The sequence below is a fragment of the Doryrhamphus excisus genome, chromosome 20, assembly GCF_030265055.1.
Source record: "Doryrhamphus excisus isolate RoL2022-K1 chromosome 20, RoL_Dexc_1.0, whole genome shotgun sequence".
NCBI lineage: Eukaryota > Metazoa > Chordata > Actinopteri > Syngnathiformes > Syngnathidae > Doryrhamphus > Doryrhamphus excisus.
The window spans coordinates 15,667,388-15,693,230 of NC_080485.1; the positions used below are offsets into that span (position 1 = coordinate 15,667,388).

Below are 25,843 nucleotides of genomic sequence, written 5' to 3' on the forward strand. Positions count from 1 at the left end.
TGTTGTTGTTATAATTCCACTTTATTGCATTGGAACATACATTTGTCATATATATTTATCTCTCTCTATATATACTTTATAAATGTGAATTTGTACACTACAATCTTGTATTGTAACATGTTAGAAAATACTGCAAAAACATAGCACTAAAAACAGTTACCAAACACTGATTATTACACTTCTGTTGTTTTTGGCCACCATGAACTTCAAACAAAAAACGAAAGAAGTTGGCAGAGATGGAGCTGTCCATGTTGTGTGTTGTTTTTAAGGGGACAACCGGTACAGAACAAGCATCCAGCAAAAGACACATTTCAATGTTGTTACACATACATTTGACAAATTAAATGATTACTCATTTTCTTGGCGACTTAACTGTTTCAGTGCTTCACGTGTTTTGTTTTTATGCTTTAAATACACATCAACTGTCTTTCATTTTGCACTATTTTTTTTTTTTAAAGAGGCGATATGTTGGTGTTCTGTGGTTGATAGTGTGGCACCAAATACTGATAACGACGCATTTGCTGATCACTTGTGCTTCTCTAAAAATGCCATGAAAATATGAACGTTAACGTGTCATATTTGACGTTCAGCGATAGACACATTTGAAAGCGGCTCCAAAACAACGTCACATGACTCAAGGGGGCGGGGTCAGGAGAAAAAGCACACAACGGCGCACACACACGCACAGCAAGGCTAGCTAGAGTTGATGAAACTATAAGCGGACACAAGGGGGCACCAGCGAGGTCGCCTCGAAGAGCGCGTGTGATGTCACGATTGTCCACTTGAACAGCGGGTCAAACTCGTATTCTCTTATTCCTTTAGGACCGTAGACAATTCGAACATGTTCACATATAAACAACACAAAGCTGTTATTTTTTTTTTCCCTCACCGTCTCTCACATACATAAACCCTGTGACCATTCATGAATAGAAACACACACCCGCTCAAAAGACAACATTTGGACCGATTAACATGGCTGCCTGCTTCATTAGCAGGTAGCTAAGACACTGTAGATAAGATAGAAGCTCATATGCGTACAGTACGATACGTGAGATGTTTACATGATGGCTGACTAGTCACCACACCTACCAGCACAAAGTTAGCACAACGCTTGAAAATCAACATGAGAATGGAAAAAAATAAGAAGCTAAAACTATGGGCCTCGGATGGATCCAAATGCACTGATATCAAGAGTCATTATCAATATTTTTTTTTAGATCTCTTCTATGCTTTTTTTCTCACAGATATCACTTTTCGCAGTGTTGTCGTGTTATTACATTGTTGATATAGTTAAATGCATATGTTATATATAAGTTGGCCATTGAAGGATTTAAATAAGAGCCAATATTAGTTTCAAAGCATAACTGACATACACTATGAAATTAAAAAAAAAACAACGTAATCAGTCATAATTATGAGATAAAAAGTTGATATGATGAAAAGTCCAAATAACAGGATAAACTTACATAATCATTATGATTAAAAAGTCATATGAGATACAAACTTCGTCTCTTGGCACTCTGCACATTGGCACTTTGATTTTATTTTCGTAGTTTTACCTCACAATTTTAACTTTCTAATTTTTACGTTGTATCTCATAATTATGACCTTTTATATCATCATTTTGACTTTTTGTCTCAATTATGATTTTTATCTTGTAATTTCGACTTCTCATAACAATGATGTTCTATCTCTTAATTTTAACTTTTCAACACATAATTTCAACTTTTGAACTATGGCTAAGCATTTTTTCTTTCAGTGGTACAAAAATGAAAGGGCAACACATTATTATTATTTTTTTTTTACATTGTTCTGCCTCTTGTTTTAGAGTTTGAAATGGCTGAAATGCACGTTGTGAAAATGATAACATTGTAACAATGATGTTATTTTACCTTCTATCATTCAAGGCAAGCCTGTCTGAACGCTTAATGCAGGGGTGTCCAAAGTGCGGCCCATTTGCAGCCCACAGCATGCCTTATTTTGTCCCTATTGTTTAAAAAATAGAAACATTACAAAGAAGGCTTACGGCCAGGCTGAAAAAAAAAAAAAAAAAACGTTAGCAGAGCACAGCATTGTATCGTTTGTTTAAGCACTTCATTAGATTTTGTAACATTTTTTTCTGTGAATTTATTTTATTTTCTATGTATTCCTGTACATAAAAATGTGCTTGCAGGGCCAAAATAGGCCACATAAAATACTACATTACTGGTTATTTAATTGCCAAATAAATAATAAAAATTTGGACACCCCCGACTTAAAGGGTTCCCGTTTAAATGCATCGTCTGCTTTTGGGAAGACAACTTGGAATGTTTCACGAGAGCTAGCCGCTAGCCAGTGTTGACATCGAGACATTTACAAGACGAGTACTACTCCAGCTACTTTTATGACATTATTGCATGATGTAATTAGTACTTCAATTGCCCCACACCAGCTCTTATTAGCTTGAAGTGGTTGATAGACTAATTGTGTCATCCAAACCACAACGGTTTTGTCCATTCATTGTAAAAGTAACTAAGGTAGTAAGTGAAGCATCCCAAAACTACTCTGCTACTTACATGTATGCCATTGTGCAGATGTTCTGTGTGTGTGTGTGTGTGTGTGTGTGTGTGGTAGCACACAAAGTTCAGTAGACTGTTGTCATCAGCTATCATACAGATGGTCCGATACAGTTATAGTACAACATCTATACATCAACTATACATTGTGCGTATTTTTTGTCATTTTTTTTGGGTGTGAGGGAAAGGGGTGTTTGGGGGCTTGGTCACCATTACATCACTGCTGACAGATGGGGGCTGTGTCAACGTGGGGGGGGGGGGGGGGGTGTAATGGGCGGAGCCAGAGATACACAGTTGCTGTGTCTCAATCGGTGTACTTGCGTACTTCCACTTTTCAATCATTTTGAGTGCATGACTACTGATAAATAGCCATGCCTCATTTGAAGCAGGGGTGCAAACTAAAAAGGGGCGATCCAAATGTTGGCGATAGTACTCTGTCGAGTGGTTGCAATTGAACATAAAAGGACACTATACTGTCCAAATTCACACACTGAGGAAATAAGTACAGAGTGCTTATGTACGTGTGCTGACGCACGTATTCCATTTGAGACACAGCCAGTGTTGGCGCTGCTAGCAGGCGTACAGGACAAGACGACAACGAGGGCCATCGGCGTACACGACGTGATGCGAGTGACTCAAAGTGGAGCACAAAGTGTTGTGTGGTAGATTTGTTGTGCTTACAGGCGGCACACAACCTTAGTGGAGCCGCTGCGGAGGACGACTCTTCCTGTCCATCTGAGGCTCTGCGTGGAGACGGCGGGGCGATGTGTTACAAAATGACCTTTACAGTGGTGAAGGCTGGCGATCGTTACGATATGACGGTGGCCTCCGTCACGATGGCGGGGTCTTCTATGTCCGCTTTGCTCTGAACCATCCTCAGCTCCAGCTGGGGCGGACTGGGCCTACGACCAGGACCGGCTAGTTCTGATAGGAGACAAAGTGGGTGTTAAGAAGCCAATCGCCACTCTGTTAAAAACTAAGTTGCTAAGATGCCACCTATAGGCCAGGATGGTTTTTCCTTACCGTGAGCGTATGATATGGTCCTCTGGATCACGTGATGCATCACCGAAAATGTTTTCTCACAAGCCGTCTGATTGGAGGGGAGCAGTCAGAAGTATATCATCATTTGTACTGTGTACTCCCTCAGTGCACAAATACACATCAGCATATGTATTTCAATACAATATACAGTCAACTTTATACAGCTAGTATATGCAGAAAAAACAAGTTAAATCAGGGGAACCCAAACTTTCTCCACTGACAACCGCACACTTTTTGTAATATTATGACTTTATTCCAATAATATAACTTTTTCACTAACCTAATTTTCTAAAAATTATAACAAAATTTACTTTAGTTTGTCCTTAGGACTTTAAAAACAAACTCTTTTTTTCTTATGTTTCTACAAAAATGTTTCTATTTCCCATAATGCATTGCATCAGAGTAAAGCATTTAATTCAGGACAAGCAGCATAGAAAATGATGGATGGATGGCGCTACAACGCCGCCTCTGTCCACCAGAGGGAGCCAGAGGAACCCAAAGGGAGGCTGACGCCATTGCAGGCACCGATGAATGTGTTGCTCAGACGCAATGCAATATGGGTAAACTTTTTCCTTTATATATTTTATATTGTTATACTCTTCTGCATATATAATGACCTCCTGGAATTCCCAATGGGTTGACAATCTTGTCGTGAGTTTGGCAGGAGCCAATCACAAAGAAAGAGGTACCGTTTCCTTACTGTCTCTAAGCGGAATACTATATAAACAATCAGTTGTAGTTCCAAAGTAAAGGAGATGTCACAAGATTAGAATTTAGCCATAAATTGTATCCGTACTTGTCAGTGCAGCGAGTGTGTGTTCCTACCTTGAGGTCGTTGGGGTAGTGGTGCGTCCAAGCTAGCAGCATGGCAGCAAACAAGTCACCAGTTCCGACGAACACGGCGTCCACTTTGGGAACTTCTATCCGAACCCTCTGCGTCGTCCTGCTGCCGTCTGGACGAACTGAACAGCACAGCAGTTGGTTTATTGAGGTGAATGCGGTGTCACACTGTACAGGTCACATGACACCCACCGTGGCGCTGGCTCCCCAGCGACACCAGGAAGCGGTCTCCCAGCCTGGAGGGCAGGTCCGAGGACGTGATGACCACCGTGTCTGGGCCCATGGTGTGCAGGAGGTCCATCACCTACAGACAAATTGTCGTTTGTTCAGAGGGAAGGACATGATGCCAAACGAGGGATATGCCGTGTCTCAAATGGAATACTTGCATCAGTACACTTCAGTAAGTATACTATCTACACTGTGTACTTAGCTAATGAGTGGGTCATGTTTCCTCACCTCTATAGCATCTTTCTCTGTGCTGATGTTTTTTCCTGTCAGCAATCTGAAACAAGTCAACAATATCCATCACTCTCCAAAATGACTGTTTTGACTCGGCTTTGTTGTCGCTTTTTAATAAAGATATTTTTAAAAAACACACACAATTACAATACCTTGAAACTGATATTTTTGCCCCAGGATATTCTGTCAGAATCTCTTATCAGCCCACACCCATACTTATAAAATCTTCTCTCTACAGGGGGTCCTCGTGTTACGACTTATCGTGGTGACATACACGCTCCCATAAATTATTAATACTGTATTTAAAAAAAAACGTTGCGCGTGGCGTAAGCCTACATAGTCAGGATAACGTAACTTTTGTTCTTCTAAGTTAAATTTCCCCCCCTTCCTCATGGCTCCAAAGTGAGAGTCAAATGCTTCTTCAGGCGTTCAAATGTCACAACCATCATGAAGGATCAAGACGATATCTTTAAAAATATAAAAAGATCTGCTCCTGTGAAACGGACAATGATAATTAGAAAGTGTAGTGCTCTCATCATTGAAGGTCACCCCAATAAATCTGTTTCTCAACCACAAAAAAAGTAAGGAATTGTTGTCTTTTCATTATTCTTTCATTTCATTCTAGCATTCCATATTTTTATTATAGTATTTTACAGTATTTTAGTATTCTTCATGTGTTCTGCGTACGGTGTGAGTGGCTTGGGCACAAGTTTCCTCTTACATCGCCATCATAGAAACAGAACTTATACATCGACTGAGGACCTCCTGAGAATAGTTTTGCAGTCATACCAATTCGACACTAGGGGGTGCGGTTTGACATGATATTGTATGAATGCAGCTCCAATGTGATTTTGGTTATGTATTCAAAGAATTACAGCATACCAGCGACTACGGAAAACTACTCGGTGGAGGTAAAAACTTTCACTCACTCTGCCTCAAATTGGTTGGGAGTGATGATGTCAGCGACAGGAACCACCTTGTTCTTATAGACGGGATAAAGGTTCTGCGGGACGTACTGTAAGAAGACACACATGGTCACCTGTGAAACAAACACACACATACACATACACATACACACGTGTGTGCATAACCCACCATGGAGCCATGGTCACCAAGCACCGGGTCACACACTGAAATGACAAAATAACATCCATATGGATCTTCATGGATTTTGTGCAATACAAAAAAAATTGTGGATTAAAGTGAGCATCTCACCATACACCAAATTCGGGTTGGCTCTCTTTAGCTCCTGAACAATGTCCACCACCATCTCCAGGAAGGACGTGTCTCTGGTGTATCCTGAACACAACACACATATGCTTAGTGTACGTCTGGACAGGGAACACATATATGGAACACACGTGTCGCACAGTGAGCAAGCGCACCTGTTAGGACGTAATCATACTGGTGAACGTTGTTCAGCTTGATGCCCTCATAGAGGACGTGCAGCTCGTCGGCTGTCAACACTTGCCCCTTCCAGTGGGAATATCCTGCAGAGAGGGGCAGCCCTCATTAGACGCTCTCACTACATCCCGTAAATACACTCCCTGATTGATTGATTGATTGACAGATGACTCATCTGCAACTTGGATAATTTGTTCATCTGATTGTATGCATGCCACACACACACACACACACACACACGACAGCAGAAGACACACCAATGAGGACAATGATGTGTGACTTTGAATGCGTCCATTGATTTCCATTTTATGTGCACGGCTGTCTGCTTCAGGCCGCTGTCGCAGCTTCCAGGTGAGTCACATGCAGGTCACGTGGTGGCGGTGTGGAGGGGGGGGGGGATTCTGGTTGCTAAGCAACAAGCCAGTAAAAAGCCAGAGGGGCTGAGAAGGGATGTGAGCATCTGTGTGTGTGTGTTTGAGAGATGAAGGCTGCTTGAGACGTCATCATTCCCTGCCGTCACAATTCACGTCTGCTGGGTCCTCCCGCCCCCGTTCTCATTTCATCACTTTTTTGTCCTCCGCCGCTGTCCTCTTCACTGCACGTGCACATATAGTACATGTGCACGTGCACACGCCAAGCAGGGTACATGAAAAGGTTGTACGTGCGTATGCAGCCACATCATTGTAACGCTGATATTGATATTCTGCTGCAGATGCTGAATTCTGCATTTGGTAACATTGCCACGTACGCTTCTTGCTACACGCAAATGGAAGCCATCACCACATGATGTTCCTTAATGTCACTTCATAAGCAGGGCTGAAAGTCAGGGGTGTCCAAAGTGTGTTTGCAACCTGTGGCTAAGTTTTTTTTCTTTAATTGGCACCAACCACATAAAGTCAAATTAAACCAAAAAAGCCCCTGTAAATATTGTAAAAACACACACAGGAAGATCTGTTCAGAAACTAGAATTTTAAAAAGATCAAAGAACTGTACAAATTCCAACATGTGTGAGTCTATATCATTTATGTCTTATTTTGTCTTATTATGGCCACTATTTTGGGAAATACGAGTGTAAAGGTGATTATAGGGGTGTTATTTCATGTCTTGAGGGCTCTAACAATATGACAAACTGTATTTATAGAAGGTCATAAACAGCTTTTCTATGCTACTACCCCCCAAAATATTAAATGTATGATCATGATATGTAGTATTCTACACTTGGTGTCAGTAATGTTACTGTAATGTTGGTTGGTTGAGGTGACTATAGGGGTGTTATTTTATGTCTCGATGGCTCTAATGTTGATAAAAGCGTATCTTGGTCACAAACAAGTTGTCTATGCTCCAACTACAAAAATATTCCATATCTAAATCAGGAATCTACTTGGTAGAAATTCACTTATCACAGTCAGTTCTGGACCCAATTAAACAAGGGATTGCTACATCTAAGAACATAAACATAACGTTTTGGGGTTTGTTTGTTTGTTTTTTTTTAGCCTTTTTACTGATTTTTAAAAGTGTCCCCAGGCATATTTCCTCAACGTTTGAACACCCCTGAGTGCCCAAAGTCCAGAAGTCCAAATTGTAACAAAGTAAACTGAATGTGAAGGTCATAGTCAGCATTCATATCAAATGCAAGGTGTGTTACAAAGAAACAAAGTGATCCCTGGAGGAGGTAAAAAAAAAAACATGTAATAAGTTCGACCAGCTGTGATTGGACTGTGTTTGTTTTGACAGCTGATTCTTTCAAAGTCACTTTGAACTCAGACAACCCTGCAACGCCAATGTAACACCCGGAATGATGAGGACATTCCCGGCATCATCCATCCAATGCACAAGTGGCTCATCATTGATTATGATCCAAGTTTCATGTCAATGTCCTGGATGGAGTGGAAGCACTGAACACACACACACACACACACACACAAACACACTACAGGTTAATAGTTGTCATTTACTAGCATTACCTGTGTGGTTGGAGAACTGCACAGAGTTGATGGAGTCCACCTCGAAGCCTAAAACCTGCCAGAAGACACACAGTGAGAAGGTTACACGCATTCTGCAGATGAAAAACGGTAATTGTCCTTCACGTGCACAGCAGATTTTTATCTGAATGACTTGATGAAATGGTACAAAAAGGATGACTTGTTTGTTTTCTGGTTTGTGTCCTCGGTGGAGTTGTGTGTGCATCTCCAGTGTGTGCTATAAATACACACCACTCTCCATTTGAACACACAAAGCAGTCTTTTCAATGCATTGAAGACGGGATGGCCGCCCGCACACAATGACAAACTCACTGTTACTTAGGTCATTATACACACTGGCAAATACTACGATTACAAGAAGAGATTTAGCACTCCTGCGTCACGTCCACACAGACGTCGGTGTGGGACAGAGCTCTGTTTGCTTGCATGGCGTTCCCAAAATGGAGCGGCCAAACAAGGAACCCCACGCATTGCTGACTCAGTCTGGTAGTGTTATGTTGGTAACAGGTCTTTAATAGAAAACGTGCACTCGGCTCCCACCCCCGTCCCCGTCCCCCAGCTCTGGTGCCCATCTGTGATGTCATCAGCAGCTGACTCTGCAACAGTTACACAAGTCTCTGTTTTTTTTTATTGAATACAGCTGCATAATAACAGTGCCAGCACTTTGATAAAGACGGTGAGAAACACTATTGACTTCCTCCTCTCAACCAATACATCTTCCTGTTTTGACATGTGACTTCAATAATGTTTCTCACCTCATTAACTCAAAATGGAGGTAAAGAAAGTTGCAAGTGGTAGCATTTTGTTAAAGAAGTTAACACTGTGACAAAACAGGAAGAAACATGCAGAAAGAGGGTTCACTCTGGGCATTGCTTTCAGCATCTTGGCGTGTCTATTCCACGAAACGACGACATGAACTCAGTGAGCCCTTTTGTCAGTCACACAGTCTCTGTTTATCCGTGGGTGGAGGCTGCTAGCATACACACAGTGTTCAGAAGAACTAGCAGCTTAGTGAGGAACAATGCAAGGTAACGTACAGTAATAGAAATAAAATTAGTAGATTGCAATATATTGTTGATTTTTTATATTTTTTCATTGCACTTTTCTTAAAAGTAATATTGAAATGTTGTATTGTAAATCGAGGCAAAACTATGAGAGAAACTTTCTACATTAACCAAAAAACACACTCATCAGAGGTATGTGCATCACTCATCACTAGACTTTGTTTGGCCAACATGAAAGTCACATACCATACATACTGTATAGAAAAAAAATTAACAATTTCTTGTTGGATAATATGACTTGAACTTGAATGACACCAGCATTTGTTGAATAATCATGACTCGTTAAGGGCCACACTGATGAGTTTTTATTTTTAACAGCGTAGTGATGCCAACACCTGCAGAAAACATTCAAGCAGAAACGACTTCATTACTGCCGCTGATCATTTGCTTATTATATAAATAATTACCGACGCTCACGCGGCAGATAAGTACAACAACATGCTCGTGTCTTATCTTCCACGCTATCATTTGCTCATTTTTGACTGCAGATTACATCGAGCAATGCAACTGTTGCATATAAAATGCCACACGAGCTGGAGGACAGCGAGATGACCGCACAGCGCAGCGACGTCAGAGGCCACCGATCTGGATGTGCTTCCATCCTGACAGGAAGTGACAGGGATGCCCCCCGCGTGCTCGCCGTCATCCGCTAAACTGACAGCGGTTGATAAACTATCAACTACTACATGCTAAACACAGGAAGTGAAGAAGTGAGTCTATCAGTAATTGCCGAGACACGGACAAGGGCTAGGATTAAATTAGCGCTGCAGTTTCCTATGCTGTGTAAACACGTGATGTACTTCAATCTAACTTTTGCAAAGCATGTTTCAAACTATAGTCCTAAAACGTTACTGTGACAACAAAACACAGAAAACAGTCAGTTTCAACATGATAAATCCAAGATCAGACATTACTAATAGATCCTCGTAGATTCTGCAGGTAGTGCTGAATAAGCATGGGTCGGTATGGAATTTTGATAGTATGACAACATTGGGCAAAAATTTTGCGGTATTATAATTACAAGTCTACAATGTGTTATTTGGAATTATCGAAATATTGAGAAACTTGTTCTGTTGAATTGTCAAGTTTAAAGCATATAAAAGAAAACGATGGAAGTGCAGTTCTTAATACAGTCGACACGTGTACCATCAAGTACTGCAAGTGCATATACAAGGAATGGTAAATGGGGTAAATCTTCTAAATGTGCATCCCTTTGAAGTAAATCTAATTATAAGTTGTTTACATGCATGTTTAAAGCTAGTTTTATGCCAATTCATGTACTTTTTTTTCTTTTAGTGCATATAAGCGTACTGACTTGTCTGGTGGGGACACGCGTCACTGCCCAGCAGCCATTAAGGACTGCCACACAACTTGGCATCCTGAGGCGCGGCAGGAGCCAAAAATAGATTCAGCACTTCTCGCCACGCGTGACTGTCTCTCAGCATGGAGGTCCATCCCGCATCATCATCATCATCATCATCCAAGGAAAGCGAGCGCCGTTACCGTCGCACTGTCAACACCCGAGATCCCACAGGCCAATGATGCAAACATCTGGTGTCGTTCATGCAACTATTTGACTTTGAAGCTCGCAACTCAAACATTAGCTATTCCAAAATAAAGATGATGGGGTGTTAGATACGTGTTAAAAGAAAAACAATACAGACAGGAAGTTATGGAAGCAGGAACACCCCCGCATAGAGACGCACAAAATGATGGTGCTTAAGTGACAGGGGTGTCACCAGACACTCACCCCACGAGACGATACAATGCATGGGATTGGGGGTACGAGATTTTAACATAATTTCTTAAAAAAGCACTTGACAATATATTGCAATCTACTAATTTAATTTCTATTACGTTACACTTTTCTGCACTCAGTGTGTATGTCACTGGCCCCGCCTCCACCCACCGAAGCAGAGACTATATGACCATTCCATGGAACAAACCGACCAAGATGCTGAAAGCAATGCACAGAGTGAACTCTCTTTCAAGGTAAACAGACAAGCATGCACAATGGCAATATCCCAGGCCTGGTGTCCACCAGACATTTTTTTCTGAATGAGAACTCTTGTCATATTTTAATCTTGCGACATCTTTTGACACCCCATTAAACGATGGCAAAACTGGTACTTTTTAAAAAAAAGCCCTCCTTTATCGCAGTTAATTGGTTCCAGACCTGACTGTGATAAGTGAATTTCCGCCAAGCAGGATTCCTTATTTATAAATGGAATATTTTCATAGTTAAAGCATGGTTTCCAACCTCCTAAATACATATTTTAACATTACCTATAGTTACATATGTACGATCACATATAGGACACCTACAGTACAAACAGTTTCTACCATACAATTAACCTAACATACATGTTAAGAGGGCATTCAAACTCCTCACAGACAACCACCAGTTCTTCATGCTGCCGTGTCAACAGACATGCTATCTTAGAATCAATATGTTGCATTTGCTGCGATAATTCTGCATATTGAGGTTGGCATGATGGACTGGAAGACACCTTGCTCACCGGCAGTCAATGACCTGTGTCAATGTCACATAAACAAGGTGTGTGAATGTCCAATAAAGGTGAGTGTGGGGCAGCTGTAGAATGGACCATCAAGCCTGTCAATTAGAGCATTTTCTCCCGAGTGTTTGCGTCATATAAAAACAGACAACAGAGAAAAGACATGAAGTGAACATGGAGACAATTGACGTCACGACTGGTGTGCTGTCAGTCATGCTGAACTTGGCTTCTTCATTCATTAACAGCACGTCACGACGTACAAATAATGGAGACGTGTACTCGGGAGATGATCTTAATTCAAGCAGTAAAAAATCTCGAAAATACGCTAGAAAGCGTCTTGTCCGTATTATTCTTACGATTCTCATCATCACCATTATGCTTACCTGCAGCGGGAAAGAGGCGCTCTTGTTGCCCACATACCCCCGGACGACGTGGCTCTGGATGGACAGGACACGGCACTCCATGGCGGCTCCGGTAAGCCGAGGACGGATCCTTTTCAGCACATCACAACACTGGCGAGACCACCAGAGAGTTAGCTCAATGGCTAACACCACCTATGATGGCGGCCGACGCGCGCGTGCCTGTGTGTGTATGTGTATAGTAGAGGTCGATTCAAATACCGATAGTATCGATACCAAGAGGAGGTGACTTTATGAAAATCGAATCGATACTATTGTGATCAGATCGCTGTTTTGTTCTATTTTCATTAATGTTATAAAGACATATTTGTAGTACCTTGTATATAGTGTAGACGGTATTGATTATAATGTATAATTATTATAATCTAAATTAACATTTCAATATATTATAGATAAAACATTATTTATTTCATTTTCTTTATGAAGTCAGGCCAGAAAGATTTGAGTTTTCTGAAGACGTTAATTTTTACATTTATTTTGCTTAATCAAACAATTGTAAAAACAATCTATTGCAATAATTAGTTTTGTGTATTAGGTGTGTCTTATTCAAATTTTATTGTAATTATAATGTTATTATCAGCAAATTAAAAGCAAAATGGCAATCATTCCACGATTTTGAAACATTTCTCGAGTAAAAGATTATCACCCATGGCTCACTGTAGTACTTGGTATCGAATCGTTATCAGCATTTGCAGTATCAGCCAACCGTAATGTGGAGGGGGCGGTGACCCGAGGAAGCGAGCAAACACTAAAAACGCCTGGTTTTAGTGTTACTCATTATCCAAGTGTATTTTGTGAACAAGTCGCTAGCTGAGTAGACGAGGTCAGAGACGTGTATTGACACACACGCCCCGCCATTTTGACCAGGCGAAATCACTGGCCACCTCAATCCTAAGACGTCACCGGAAAGGTCCTTCTTGGTCTTCCTGGTCAACATGGGTGTGCAGTTCAATGGTATAAAAGTGCCTCCAGTTTCAAGTACTTGTAATTATAAAGTATTTTGACACAAACAAATGAGTTCTGATACCGACTGTTTAAGACAATCGCAGACGAACACGTCAATTCTGCGTCCATTTTTTTCGTGGATGGTTGTGACTCACTCCTCCACCAGAGTCGTGACTGGGGGAGGATTGGGCATGAAGCCGCATCAGGTCGGCCGCTTGATTTTGGTTTTAATGCAGATCCAGTAGCTCTGGAGTTGGTAACCCATAACAAGACTGTGTTTGGAGCTAGTACGGGATCATGTCTACCAAGATTAAAATGCAAACGAAACACTCGTGTTGCAGTTACGATTCGTTTGTTTTGATCAACGTTTCCACAATGAAAGCTCCATGCTCACCAGTCCAATTCATGACAGCAACTGAAAAAGAAACCAAAAAACAATGACATTATATGAAAAAAATGCATTTTATGTACTTTTCGAAAATATAAACACTTTTTTCCTTTACTTTGCCTTTTATTTAACCTACAAGTGTGCCAGATCATTTTGCCTGACCGTCTAGAATACAAATGCAGCAGAGTCGTGACGAGAAGGGCGATTCGGTGAACGTCATGAAAAGCGCCACCTGTCGTTCATTTGCTAAACAACACAACTCAAGTCCTGCTTGGAATGAACAAATGTTCTCTTTATTGAAGCAGCAGAAGCAGCAAAATATGCAAATCTGTATATTTTTAAGTTTTTATTTCTTTGGATTTTGCTGATTAGGTCTTGCAGCTTAAATTAGAATACTACATTGTAAAAAAAAAATAAATAAATACAAAAAAAAGGGATGTTCATGTTTTTAAAACTTCTCCAGTAGAATATGGAGATTATGTAACAAGGCTTCTTCTGAGCTATATTTTTGTTAACATGATTATATTTGTTCAAGCAAATGTATCTTTGGTATTGAAATGGCCAAGAAAGTGAAGAAACAAGGCTGCTCTCAAAACTGTACCTTTGCGTCACTACCACACTCCAGCAGAGGGCGCCAATGCATAATGGAACCATGACTACTTTCACACTTCCTGGCAAAAGTTTATACACACCTCATTTATGGCAGTGAATAAGTACTTTACCGGAACTACTTTCTCATCACCCAAATGACGGGACCCCTTGGGGTAAGTCACCGTTGATGTACTACACTGCTGTTGGGGGATGTCATACAACTTCAAGTCAAAATATCAGAAGTATGCACTTAAGCACTGCATGGCAGTTATCCTCCCATTCCATGTGGAAGTGGTAAGTTATTTGCATCTTAAATGTATACATACAACTTCACGGCAAAACATCAGCAATGTAGTGTATGTCATGACTACTGCAATACTAGTTTTGCCCCCCCCCCCCCCCCCATTGGCTTTTTACTAAAATGGCCCCAGAAACTAAGTGGAATGATGCCCCTCATCACAGATCTCCAACCAGAACTGGACACACGGGACCAATTGGGAGGAAAGTCACAGCTGATGTACCTCACTGCAGATGGGGGATGTCATACAACTGAACAATTAAGTTTAGAAGAAATACATTCAAGGTTAACTGGTTAGCTCGCTAGCTTGCAAGTTAGCGGCCGTCTCGAGCTGAGGGTTTTTCTCAATCATCACAAAGATGTATTCAAATGGTAAACAGAGTACAAGGATGCTAAGGGCCCCGATTATTGAGTTTGCCTCGGGCTCCCAAATGAGTAAATAGTATTATATAATACTAATCATGTATTCTGGTAATGGCCATTATGCTGGTAATGTTGCAAATATATCAATTTCTGTTAAATGTAACTCTGTTTAAAAGCCAGTTTCCGCCACTGAAAAAAAATACCAATGTAAATCAAAATTACGAGATAGGAAGTCGAAATTACGAGATAAAAAGTCGAAATTTTGAGATAATAAAGTCGAAATTATGAGATACCAACTGCGCATGTGCCCCAGGTGTTGTCTTTTTCACTGTCGTCTTCGTCACTTGGCAAAATGTTTAGACAGGCTTCCGTAGAAAAAGTGACCCAAAGTAGAAAAAAGTTTCTTTGACAGACAGAAGGGGCGGAGCAAGTCTCCGGTGTGTGGACACGTGACCTCACCACACGCACAGAGAGGTGTGACGTCATCGGTCCCTTCAGCTGAATGCTTAGCGGCGGCGTGCTTTCGGACTGCGCGCAAAATCAGACGGAGGACAAGAAAAAGTAGCAAACGTCTCACTTTTAGACGCTTTAGTGAGGGAAACTTTGAGGAGAACTTTTTCATCTGACGCGGGCTGGTTAACGCTCAATTTTGAGAAGGTTAAAAAAAAAAAAGATCTTCTGGTTTGGTCTCCTTCTCGCTTCTCCTGTGGTGGACACAATGAGGCAGTGTGTCCTTGCCGGAGACAATGCAGCGAGATGCTCCGTGGACGACGTTTCCCCCACCATCACGCCGCTCGGCCACGACGACAGGCAGACAGAGCAACGTAATGGTTGGTATAATAATAATTATACAAATTATTACTTTAATATACAAGTAAGCCCCCCCTGAATGAATTGAATGTAGTTATTCAGTTGCATTGAACCATTAGTCATGTTTTCCATCATAGAAGATGATAAATTGTCCTTTAATAACACATATCCAGATGTGTTTCATATGTTGCACACTTGGTTAGCATGCAGCAATATTCATGATGTGATGTATTCATTCAATGGAGGTGGTGATGTGTGAAATGCTTCCATTCAATGCCCCCTCCCCCTATATGGCATGGAATTAATCCGCTACCACGGTCACTTCCTGCAACCATGCATTACGTTCTAAAAAGAACCTTTTATACTACTACTAGTTCCTTTACTTCCAAACAGGAAGCGATGTATAAAAAGAAGACAAAGTTCCAGTGATGGACGTATGACAAAAGCATCCGCATGTCAATGAGCGTCCAGCTGTCATCTCATTTCTATACAGGATGTACTGGATGCTGTTTGAGTCCCACATCCGCCTTCTATTTATTAATGCCAAGGCGGGGGGGGGCACGGGATTGTTGCTTCTCGGCACCGTGTGTCTTAGATTCAGACTGACTTTTAATCTTTGAATCCATTTTCGATCTGCAACGTAAAAGGTCAAAACCACAAAAAGTCCCAAACTGGGGACACTGGGGTTAAAGTGATGCCTATACTATCAGTACGTATACCGATAGTATATAATATAATATCAATAATATCGGTATGTGACAAAAAAATTCCCAAAAAATTAGGAATATATTAGGAAAGCAGGAAGTGAACAAATGTAACAGTTACTGATTGTAAAAGTACCAGATGGAGGGGTAGGGTTCCCAGGCCAACTGTGGGTGTACTCTGTTTGCCCCGCGGCCCCCCTCCCCCGACTGGGCATGCCCAGAAGATAGCCGTACGAGACGCCCGAGCCACCTCAACTGGCTCCTGTTGATTTGAAGGATCAGCATCCCAAGACCAGAGATGAGGGTGGGAACATCGATCGATCGAATTACTGCGGACGATTCGCCACCTGTCGACCTCACAACATCTACAGCTCGTGTCAGAGTTGTTCCTTTTTGTACTTCCTGCTTCTGCGCGGTACTTCCTGTGGTGGTTTTAGTCTCATGCACAAATGTAACATTACTGACACCTAGTGATCAGTGAAGAATACTACATATCATCACAACGCGAATGCCTTACTGTATTTGTATTGAAATCATTTTTATGCTCAATTTTAATTCATACAAAATACATAAAACTTTTGTGCTTAACCATGAAATAATTTAAAAGCTGTAAAATTCATACTGGGGTCCTTTATATACAAAAGTATTTAGAATATAAGAAAGACCATGCAGCCAATGGAGGCTTAGCTATGCAATGAAGCGCACTAACGGCCCTGCTGATAACATCTTAAAGGTGGGGGTGGTTGTGGTCGTTTGTGAATTAATTTCTTTAGGTCGCACTAAGCCTTAATAACAATAGCTCATTGTCTCACTCCGGGACAGCAACTGAGTAAAAGCTGATTTATTCCAAAGGCAGTTGTCATAACAACCAAGGGCGTAGCACATACTTGCAAGAAGATACGATAAGAAACTAAATTCTGAGCCTTGGTGGCCTTCAGAGTTACAAGACAACACGGAAAAAAGGAGTTTAAAATTGAGGCTTGAACAAATGTGTCCTTGGACAAGATCAATGAATGATGGTGGTTGGAGAGGTAGTTGTTGTCAACCTACCTACAGATGTACCTCACCACCACTACCATTTACAAATTTCACTGTTAAACTTTTTGGGAAACCACACTCAACAAAAATATAAATACAGCATGTTTGTTTTGCACCCATTTTTCATGAGCTGAACTCAAAGATCTAAATTGTTTTCTATGTACCCTTAATAGGATTTTGGCTTAAATTAAGATGATTGTCAGCGATATTAACAATTAATAAGCAAGCTCTGATGCGTTGTTAAAATCAGATCTTTTTAAGTTGTTGTTCACAAAGTGAAATTTTTTGTGCTGTACTTACTGTTTGAAATACAAAGTGCAAACAAAATATGTATTAGCTTATATTACAGCTCATAATATAACCTAATGAATTATCCTGATCAATAATCATGATATGAATATTGATTAAAAAAAATAATTGTACAGCCATAAAACATGCATCCACGTTTTTGGGCTGGTCTGTGTTGAAATCAAACAGATGACTTGACTGTTTGCATTACCCCCCCCCCCCTCGCCCATCCATCTAAATGGTCTTTTTCTAAGGGCCCCAGAAGGAAGCTAAGTTGGATACAAAAGCTGCTTGGTGTGAAAAATCCTTGCACATTCCTGAGGTTTGGCATCAGGTAAACCCATCTGCAAACTACATAAATCAGAAGGGTCGTGTCACTAACATGATTTAATTTTTGCTTCTTTGACAACTTGTCAATATTTTAGTTTACGACCAAGCAGCATTTTTATCAGTTTAATGTACACTGCAACATCAGATACCTAATGTGGAGTCCAAACAATATTTTATGGGCTAAATATGCCTTAGATGTCAAAATTTACAGTTTAAACCATCAACATTGTCACACGATGTAAGCAAATCCTGTGAAACTTCAGATCAGTAAGCACCAAAAGTTTTTTTTCTGTTTGGTGATGCTACCAGGCAGGTAGGAATGCACGGAGGAAACAGAACACCACATTTTGGATGCTAAAAAAGCGGGTGAACGCAAGCCAAGGCAATTTTTTGTGTAAAAATTGTGGATGTTAACCAAAAATCAAGGCCCAAGAAATGAATGTTGACACGTAGAAATAAGTTGAATTATTACAGCAAGATTGAGGATCGAACCAGCAACCATCAGGATGGGAAACAGCCACTCCACCTCCTGAACCGTATCACCCCGGAGAGTAAGCAGAATGTTACAGTAATGGAAGGTGTAAAACGGCCATTAATTTTCAATGGGGAAATTGTCACCAAAAATATGAAAGTACAGTAAACGTGGGAATTCACACAATAGGAATCAAGCGGAACGGTTTAGCGGATCCGCTGTACATTGAGGTAACTGGATGTTTACCATTTTTTTGCTTTTGTTGTGCCGTTCTTGAACATTTTTATTGTCTTTTTTGGTGCCGAATGAAGCCGCACACTGATCCTCTAGAACTCGAGTTTCCACGCCAGGACTCAAACAATGAAGATCAAATATGCCATCGTCTTCATCTTTATCGTGGCTCTGGTCATCATCGAAAAGGAAAGCAACATTATATCGAGGTACACTCTTACACCTATGCATTTTATTTAGCCGATTATAAAGACACTCGAGAACTTTTTGTGCTTGTCCGCTGCCTCCTTTGCTAATGGTTTTTTCATCTAATTCAGTTGGTTTCTCACCAGGGTGTCTGATAAGATGATGCAGAGGCAAACGCCGCAGCAGACGCCGCAATCTCCGCTGGATTATGGCAACACGACACAAAACAGTCTGACCGCATTCTCCGAAGTCAATGCTACGAAAAAGAGTAACGCCAATCAAACAGAGGAGCAGCATGAGGAAGAACCGGAAAATCCGAATGGTGGTCGTAAGCACATCCTACTCATGGCCACCACGAGATCGGGTTCTTCATTCGTGGGCGAATTCTTCAACCAGCACGGAGACAATATGTTCTACCTCTTTGAGCCTTTGTGGCACGTAGAACGCATGTTGACCACCATGACAGACAACAACAACAACGGCAGCCAGTTGCCGGGAATTTACCATGACGTACTTCGCGGCCTCTTCCTGTGCGATTATTCTCCCCTGGAGAAGTACATCTCACCGCCTCCCCAGAACCACGTGACGCCATCGCTGTTCCGTCGAGAGTCCAGTTCATCGCTGTGCGAGGAAAATGTCTGCACTCCTGTCGTCAAGGACGTTTTTGAGAGGTATGGTCGACTCAGCGAAGATGTTTTTTTTTTTTTTTTTCCATCGGAAATCCATCCATTATTGTCTAAATATCTGGCAACACAAGTGAGTACCAGGATGATTTCATCTTGCCTACATCAAGTAAGTCGGGGGCCGGATGAATTTCATTAAGAAGGAAGCAGATCGTGAAACTAGGAAACTGAATTTCTCAATTCATATTTTCCATAATTCCATATTTCTGTTTCCCCGATTGGGGGAAATTCATTTGACATTTAACATTACATGTGGGCGGTGTCATGGCTCAGATTGTAGAGTGGTCATCTCCAACCCTGATGGTTGCGAGTTTGAACTTCAGTTATCGAAAACACATTCCGACATTCATTCTTGCATTTACACGCAATTGTCACTGGAACTGCTTCATTAGTGTTTCTATAGTACATAGTAATATAGTACTGGCTTATACTGCGTCTCTCTACTCTTTTAGGTATGCCTGCAAAAATCGGCGCTGCGGCCCGCTCAACTTGACCCTGGCTTCCCAGTCTTGCCTCACCAAACAACACCACGCCATCAAGACCGTCCGTGTCCATCAGTGGGAAACCCTGCGGCCACTGGTGGAGGACCCTCGCCTGAACATTAAAATCATTCAGCTAGTCCGCGACCCACGTGCAATATTGGCGTCACGCATGGTGGCGTTCTCCTCAAATTACCAAACATGGAAGGCGCTGGTGCAGACCGGCCGGGTGCCCGAGAACAACGACGAGGTTAAGAAGCTCCAGGGAAACTGCGACAACATCAGATGGTCCGCCGAGTTGGGGCTGAGCCAACCTCGCTGGTTGAGGAAACGCTACATGTTGGTGCGTTACGAGGACATCGCTCGCGACCCCATGCAGAAAGCGGAGGAGATATACAGATTCGCCGGTATCCCCTTCAGTCCCCAAACTCGGGAGTGGATTCTGAGGAACACCCAGGCCTTGCAGGGAGCCAGCGGGATCTACTCCACGCAGAAGAACTCATCGGAGCAGGCCGAGAAATGGAGATTCAGCGTTCCTTTCACACTGGCTCAGATGGTGCAGCAACTCTGCGGACCAACCATGAAGCTGTTTGGCTACAAGTTTGTGGACGATGCAAAGACGCTCCTCAATAAGTCCATCAGTTTGGTGGAGGACAAGACCTTTCTGTAAAATGTGAGGGTGTGTGTGTGTATGAATTTGAGCCGTGAGAAGCCTTCACTGCACAGACCAAAATGCCTACGCTGCCTACAAGGTGCCTCCTCGGAACACTGAATGTTTAAACCACCTATTTATTTTCTTCTATGGCCATTGAGAAGACATATTTACACCTCATTAATGAAGAGATTTTACTGATAGCTTATTATATTTCAATTGTCCGGGATTGACTCCTGTTGTTGTGTGGGTTTGTCTATGTGTGTGTACTGCATGTCAATATTTATGATGAGGCTGTGATTGCTCCACAAAACAAATAGATGTAGAATAACTGTTGGCTTGGTACTCAGGTAAAGCAAATGTAGCAATGCCACAGAAGAATCCAACCAAATGTCGTTGAATGGAATGCTGATGTGACCTACTGTACGTACAGTAAGTACAGCTACCACAGTATGAAGTCTTTATCAAGATTTATAATTCAAGTATTTTAATGTGTGAAGTACGTTGAAGTCTAAAGTTATTATAGATTCTAGATCCAGTATAAACATGAGAAAGATCAAATGATGGCTTTTGTAGTTCTATGTTGTCATGACGTGAAGAAAGTGAATAATAACACCTCCCAGACCTGACCTGCGATATGATTTTAGTGAGGCCCCTGCACCTGCTTTTGACGCGCCTGGTTGGCGCCATGATTCCATAGACGTGACAGTCGTCAAAGCAACACGAGTCTTGACCTTGTAAGGAAAAGAGCCCAACTTCGATACAACAGGTTGACGTAACGCTTTGCGACTGCTAGCCGAGCTCTCCGGGCTGACCTAGCCTTCGCTCAGGCAGGCTTGGAATAAAGTTCTTTGTTCAACTGGTTTGCCTCATCGGATGCGCTTCTTCATCAGATCATCATCATGACCAGGAGGACCCCGGGACCCTAACTTGCAGACTTTCCAGACCTCTTGGTGGCATTTATTGAAAACTGGTGACAAATCTGGTATTTGGGGACTTAAAAGTGAAAGCACATATTGTTCTGCAGTTTCTGTTCCCACTGCCTCCAAAGCAGTCATGAGTGGGCAGTGCGCAGTCAGATCCCATGGCACACTGAGAGCATCACTAAATAGGTTTTTAACATTATTAAAGCTCTTCAGAAGTGAAATAACACCCCTACAGTGGCCTTTACACTCCTGTTAGTCAATGTTTACAACATCGGCTAACTAGTTAAGTATAAAATCATTTCAACTTAAAAAGCCAAGAATGTACCACTTCCACATGGAATAGAGTAACTTTTTTTCCACTCTATCATGTCGGACATGCCATGGCTGACTTCTTGCAAAGTAATGTTTTGTGTCATTACTGCCGCCTATTGACCAGAATATTACATATTATTTATTTTGTCATTAATTAATTTCTGGAAAAAATGCAATATTGAGAGGGAGCGATAATCGAATCGCAATATCGTTTTTTTTTTTTACCATAAAGCTACATGCAAACAAAGTAGCACCTTCCCATTAGGGCTTACTAAAAGTATTTTTAATCTGTTTAAATTCCAGCACTAAAAACAACTTTTCCGCACTTTGACACTGAGCAGCCTAACCCTGATGCAACACACTCCATGCCTTTGTGGGTCTCTGCACGGTTGTGGGGAGTCAGAGGGCAGGATTTGAGCGTAAAAGGTTTTAGTGTAGTAGCCTCGGTCTTGAAGTGAAACCCAGGTGCTGTAGCGTGAAGTGTCCCTCTTGATGCTTTATAAAAGGTATCCACTGTGACTCGGCATCAATCGCTGCATTGTGTTCACTTTGGCTCGGGCGCAGCTCAAATTGCCGTTTGGCTGATGAAAAGGGATATGCATCGGGGGTGCATATACGTACGTGTGGGCCTCTACCATCCTCGGCTTTAAAACATCAACATGAAAGCATTGCAACAAGTGTCTAAGGCTTCCCTATGGAAGTACAGTATTTAAGTAAGTAAGAAAGTAGTCATACAGTTGACTCTTTCACACCCACTCTGTTGGGAAATTACTATTTTCCATGAAAGTATGTTCGTGGAAGTATAAGCGTCCCTTGTTGTTTAAAGGTCACATCTGAACTCTGCACTCTGAGGAGTCGCACAACTTTCAGGGCAAGTTGGAACTGAAAGGTTTGTTTCGATTGAAATACAATTTATTGACTTATTTATTCACTATTCCAGATGTGATTTTTTTTAACTCAAAGTATAAGGTCATGTAGCAATGTCGTATGGGGATTTCTCACAACCATAATAAATAATGATCATAAAATGTAATTGGAATTTACATTGTGATTATTTTGGTAATGGTAATGGTTTTATTTCATTTGAACATGCATCAGATTACAATTGAGTGCATCCCATAATCAGTTCAGAGTTCCACGTGTCCAAAAGGAGTAGGAAGAAGCAAAGCTTATTAAATCCTACCCCTCCATCTGGTACCTTTACAATCAGTAACTGTTACATTTGTTCACTTCCTGCTTTCCATAATACAGTTTAAGGTTTTTTTGTTTTTTTAATAATGTACCTCGTACCAAAGTACGAGGTGATATGACCATACAATGCCATAATGGGTACCATAGTAAGTGTCAATATAGTGATATATATAGCACATCATGACTGGTTCAAGACTCTTCATCCTTGTATTTAGCAAACATCAACTGCTTGTATCGTTTCTTGAATTGGCTCATCGTTGTGCATTGTTTGATTTCCTTACTCAATCCATTCCATAGTTTGATTCCACATACTGAAATGCTATGGCTAGCATAACGTAGTCCTAGCATAGAAGTGTTTCAAATGTAGTTCTTCCCCGAGATCATATTTCTCCTTTCTTGTAGAGAAGTATTGGATGACATTTTAGCTAATTGGTTATTTTAAGCCTTATGCATTATTTTAGCTGTTTGAAGATAAACTATATCAGCAAATTGAAGTATTTGTGATTTTAGAAATAAGGAGTTAGTATGTATGAATTATCCTTACTGACCTTTTTTGCAGTACATTTAGCGAGTGAAGATTGCTTTTACAGTTATTAGCCCATATTTTCATTTTTTTTCCTGCAAGACTAGCTCACTTTCGTCGGTCGGATAATTGACTAATGATTTGGCACCGCTAGCACAGGGGGAGACGCTGGCTTACTACAGCAGATGAACACGGCGTGCTCGTATTCAACGGCACATTCAATGAAAGTGTCTGTGCACGTGAGGGCAAGGGAGAGGGGGCAAAGGAAACAGGAAACGTTCACCCCCACTTCGTGCATCTCTGAAACATCCTCTGGTACACTACATACGTACATCTTTATAAGGTAAGATTTCTTTTCACCCCAAATGATATTTTTGCATGTACTTTAAGTGTTTATCAGGGTTGAATATCGTAAATAAAAGTAAAGCATAGCATGTAGTAGTACACGAGGCCTCAGTGATACACATCTGGTAAACACACACTCTGTATGGATACACACATACCCGTGCTTAAGCATCCTCCATCTTCTTGGCTGCCCCTGCATGGAAGGTAAATAAATCCTGAGGTTGGACGGGAACACTGAGTGGCCTCATATGCCTCCATCCGGCTGGGCCTGCACCGGCCGACAGAGAGGGCTTGTGTTTGCCGGAACCCTTTGCCAGCCTTGCACAGATAGCCCGGCTCTCTGGAATACCTGCAGGGAAAAAAAACATGAAACCATCATAATTCATCAAATCATTGAATCCATTGATGCTTATGAAGTTATACAAGACTGACTGCCAGTTATGACTTGCTCTTGCGTGTTCGTCCTGCAGAGGGCAGCAGACCCCACAGGATGACAGTGTGTGCTATAAGAACGCAGCCGTATCACATGTACGTGAAGGCATCTTTTGAGTGAGTGCTCATATGTGCAAGGTTCATTTATAGCATGATGCATTTCTATTAATACGTGTTGTGTCGTAGGTCAGGCGGTTTTTTACCCCTCCGTGGCGCTCTAGAGGACGGAAGTGTAAAACATGTCCACATCAAAGAGGGTGAAGGCCAGCAGCACTAATCCGCAAATAATGACAGCCGGCCTCGGCTCAACGTGGTTCCTTTACTAATCATCCACAACAGTACAAAGCAATGGAATAGAACAGGGTTTCATAGCTAGTCCTTATTTATCATCAAACATTTTTCTGTAAGATATTTATTTATTTAATTAGTCAGAAAACAATTTAAGTTGTAGCGCCACTAGATGGCAGTAGATGTATTTAAAAGTATCACGCCTGGTCAGCATCCAGATGCCAAAAAGTGTCATTTACGTTCCCAAATGTGCTATAAACACACTAAACATAATACGTCAACACGCATGCGCACAAGTCATCACCCTCCCCCTATGATACATTGTCACCTAGCATTGTTTCCTCGCTTCTTCCTGTGTTAGCAGCCATGTTGATTCAATACAATTCAATACAATACAATACAATACAATAGTACCCTGGACATCACAGCACCTGTCCCACACAAACCCCCCCTCCGTCATTGTGACACAGTGAAGAGCACCAATAAATAACACATCGTAAACTCAAAGTGTTACCAAGGTGATATTAGAGTCGTGTTCAAATCGTTGTGCAAGACAAGCTAGCATACATTGTGTTGTGGCGACGACTCCAGGATTCAGAGAGCAGGACTCAAACGCAGGGAAAATTAATAATTATTAATAACTGCAGTGCAGTGGCAGCTCGTAATTACGAGCAGTGCTAAAACAAACCAACCTGAACTCAATAGAAGCGTAACTAAAATTAGCAACAGGTGCGCCAGATGAACGAGGATGAAGTCAACAGAATACAGGACACAGCAAAACGGAAGTGCTACAAAATAAAGGCATGAAACAGGAAATGGGACATAACAATGACAAATACACAAATTGTCACGTTGGCACCATGCTGGGCGTGACACAAGTACTACATATAGACACATGGACAACAGATATACACATGTACTACAGATATACTCATAAGTTTTATAATACTTAGGCCACAGGTGTCAGAGTCAAGGCCCGAGGGCCTGATTCGGCCTGCCATATCATTTTATGTATGAATTAGACATGAATGTGAGTGTGAATGGTTGTTTGTCTATATGGGATAGCTGGGATAGGCTCCAGCATACCC

The 25,843-nt window shown here is 41.5% G+C and overlaps 2 protein-coding genes across 3 annotated transcripts; one reads left to right on the forward strand and one right to left on the reverse strand.

Moving 5' to 3' along the window:
- LOC131107996 (pyridoxal kinase-like) lies at positions 1 to 25,514 on the reverse strand. Its single transcript, XM_058058571.1, has 14 exons — positions 25,323 to 25,514; positions 24,194 to 24,384; positions 13,620 to 13,640; positions 12,245 to 12,373; positions 8,264 to 8,318; positions 6,281 to 6,385; positions 6,111 to 6,194; positions 5,991 to 6,025; positions 5,825 to 5,910; positions 4,893 to 4,938; positions 4,629 to 4,740; positions 4,422 to 4,558; positions 3,579 to 3,645; positions 1 to 3,479 (listed from the first exon to the last, which is right to left on the reverse strand). Exons 4-14 carry the CDS (start codon positions 12,323 to 12,325, stop codon positions 3,364 to 3,366), a joined length of 924 nt encoding a protein of 307 aa, XP_057914554.1. The 5' UTR covers positions 12,326 to 12,373; positions 13,620 to 13,640; positions 24,194 to 24,384; positions 25,323 to 25,514; the 3' UTR covers positions 1 to 3,363.
- On the forward strand, positions 15,380 to 21,696 carry chst3a (carbohydrate (chondroitin 6) sulfotransferase 3a). Of its 2 annotated transcripts, none has more exons than XM_058058569.1 (4): positions 15,380 to 15,695; positions 18,819 to 18,947; positions 19,056 to 19,595; positions 20,060 to 21,696. In XM_058058569.1, the coding sequence occupies exons 2-4, from the start codon at positions 18,868 to 18,870 to the stop codon at positions 20,754 to 20,756; spliced, it is 1,317 nt and encodes a 438-aa protein (XP_057914552.1). In that variant the 5' UTR covers positions 15,380 to 15,695; positions 18,819 to 18,867; the 3' UTR covers positions 20,757 to 21,696. The 2 variants fall into 2 exon arrangements, with proteins under 2 accessions (XP_057914552.1, XP_057914553.1); XM_058058570.1 differs by having other exon boundaries at positions 19,071 to 19,595; positions 20,060 to 21,695.
- Positions 25,515 to 25,843: the final 329 nt, after the last annotated feature.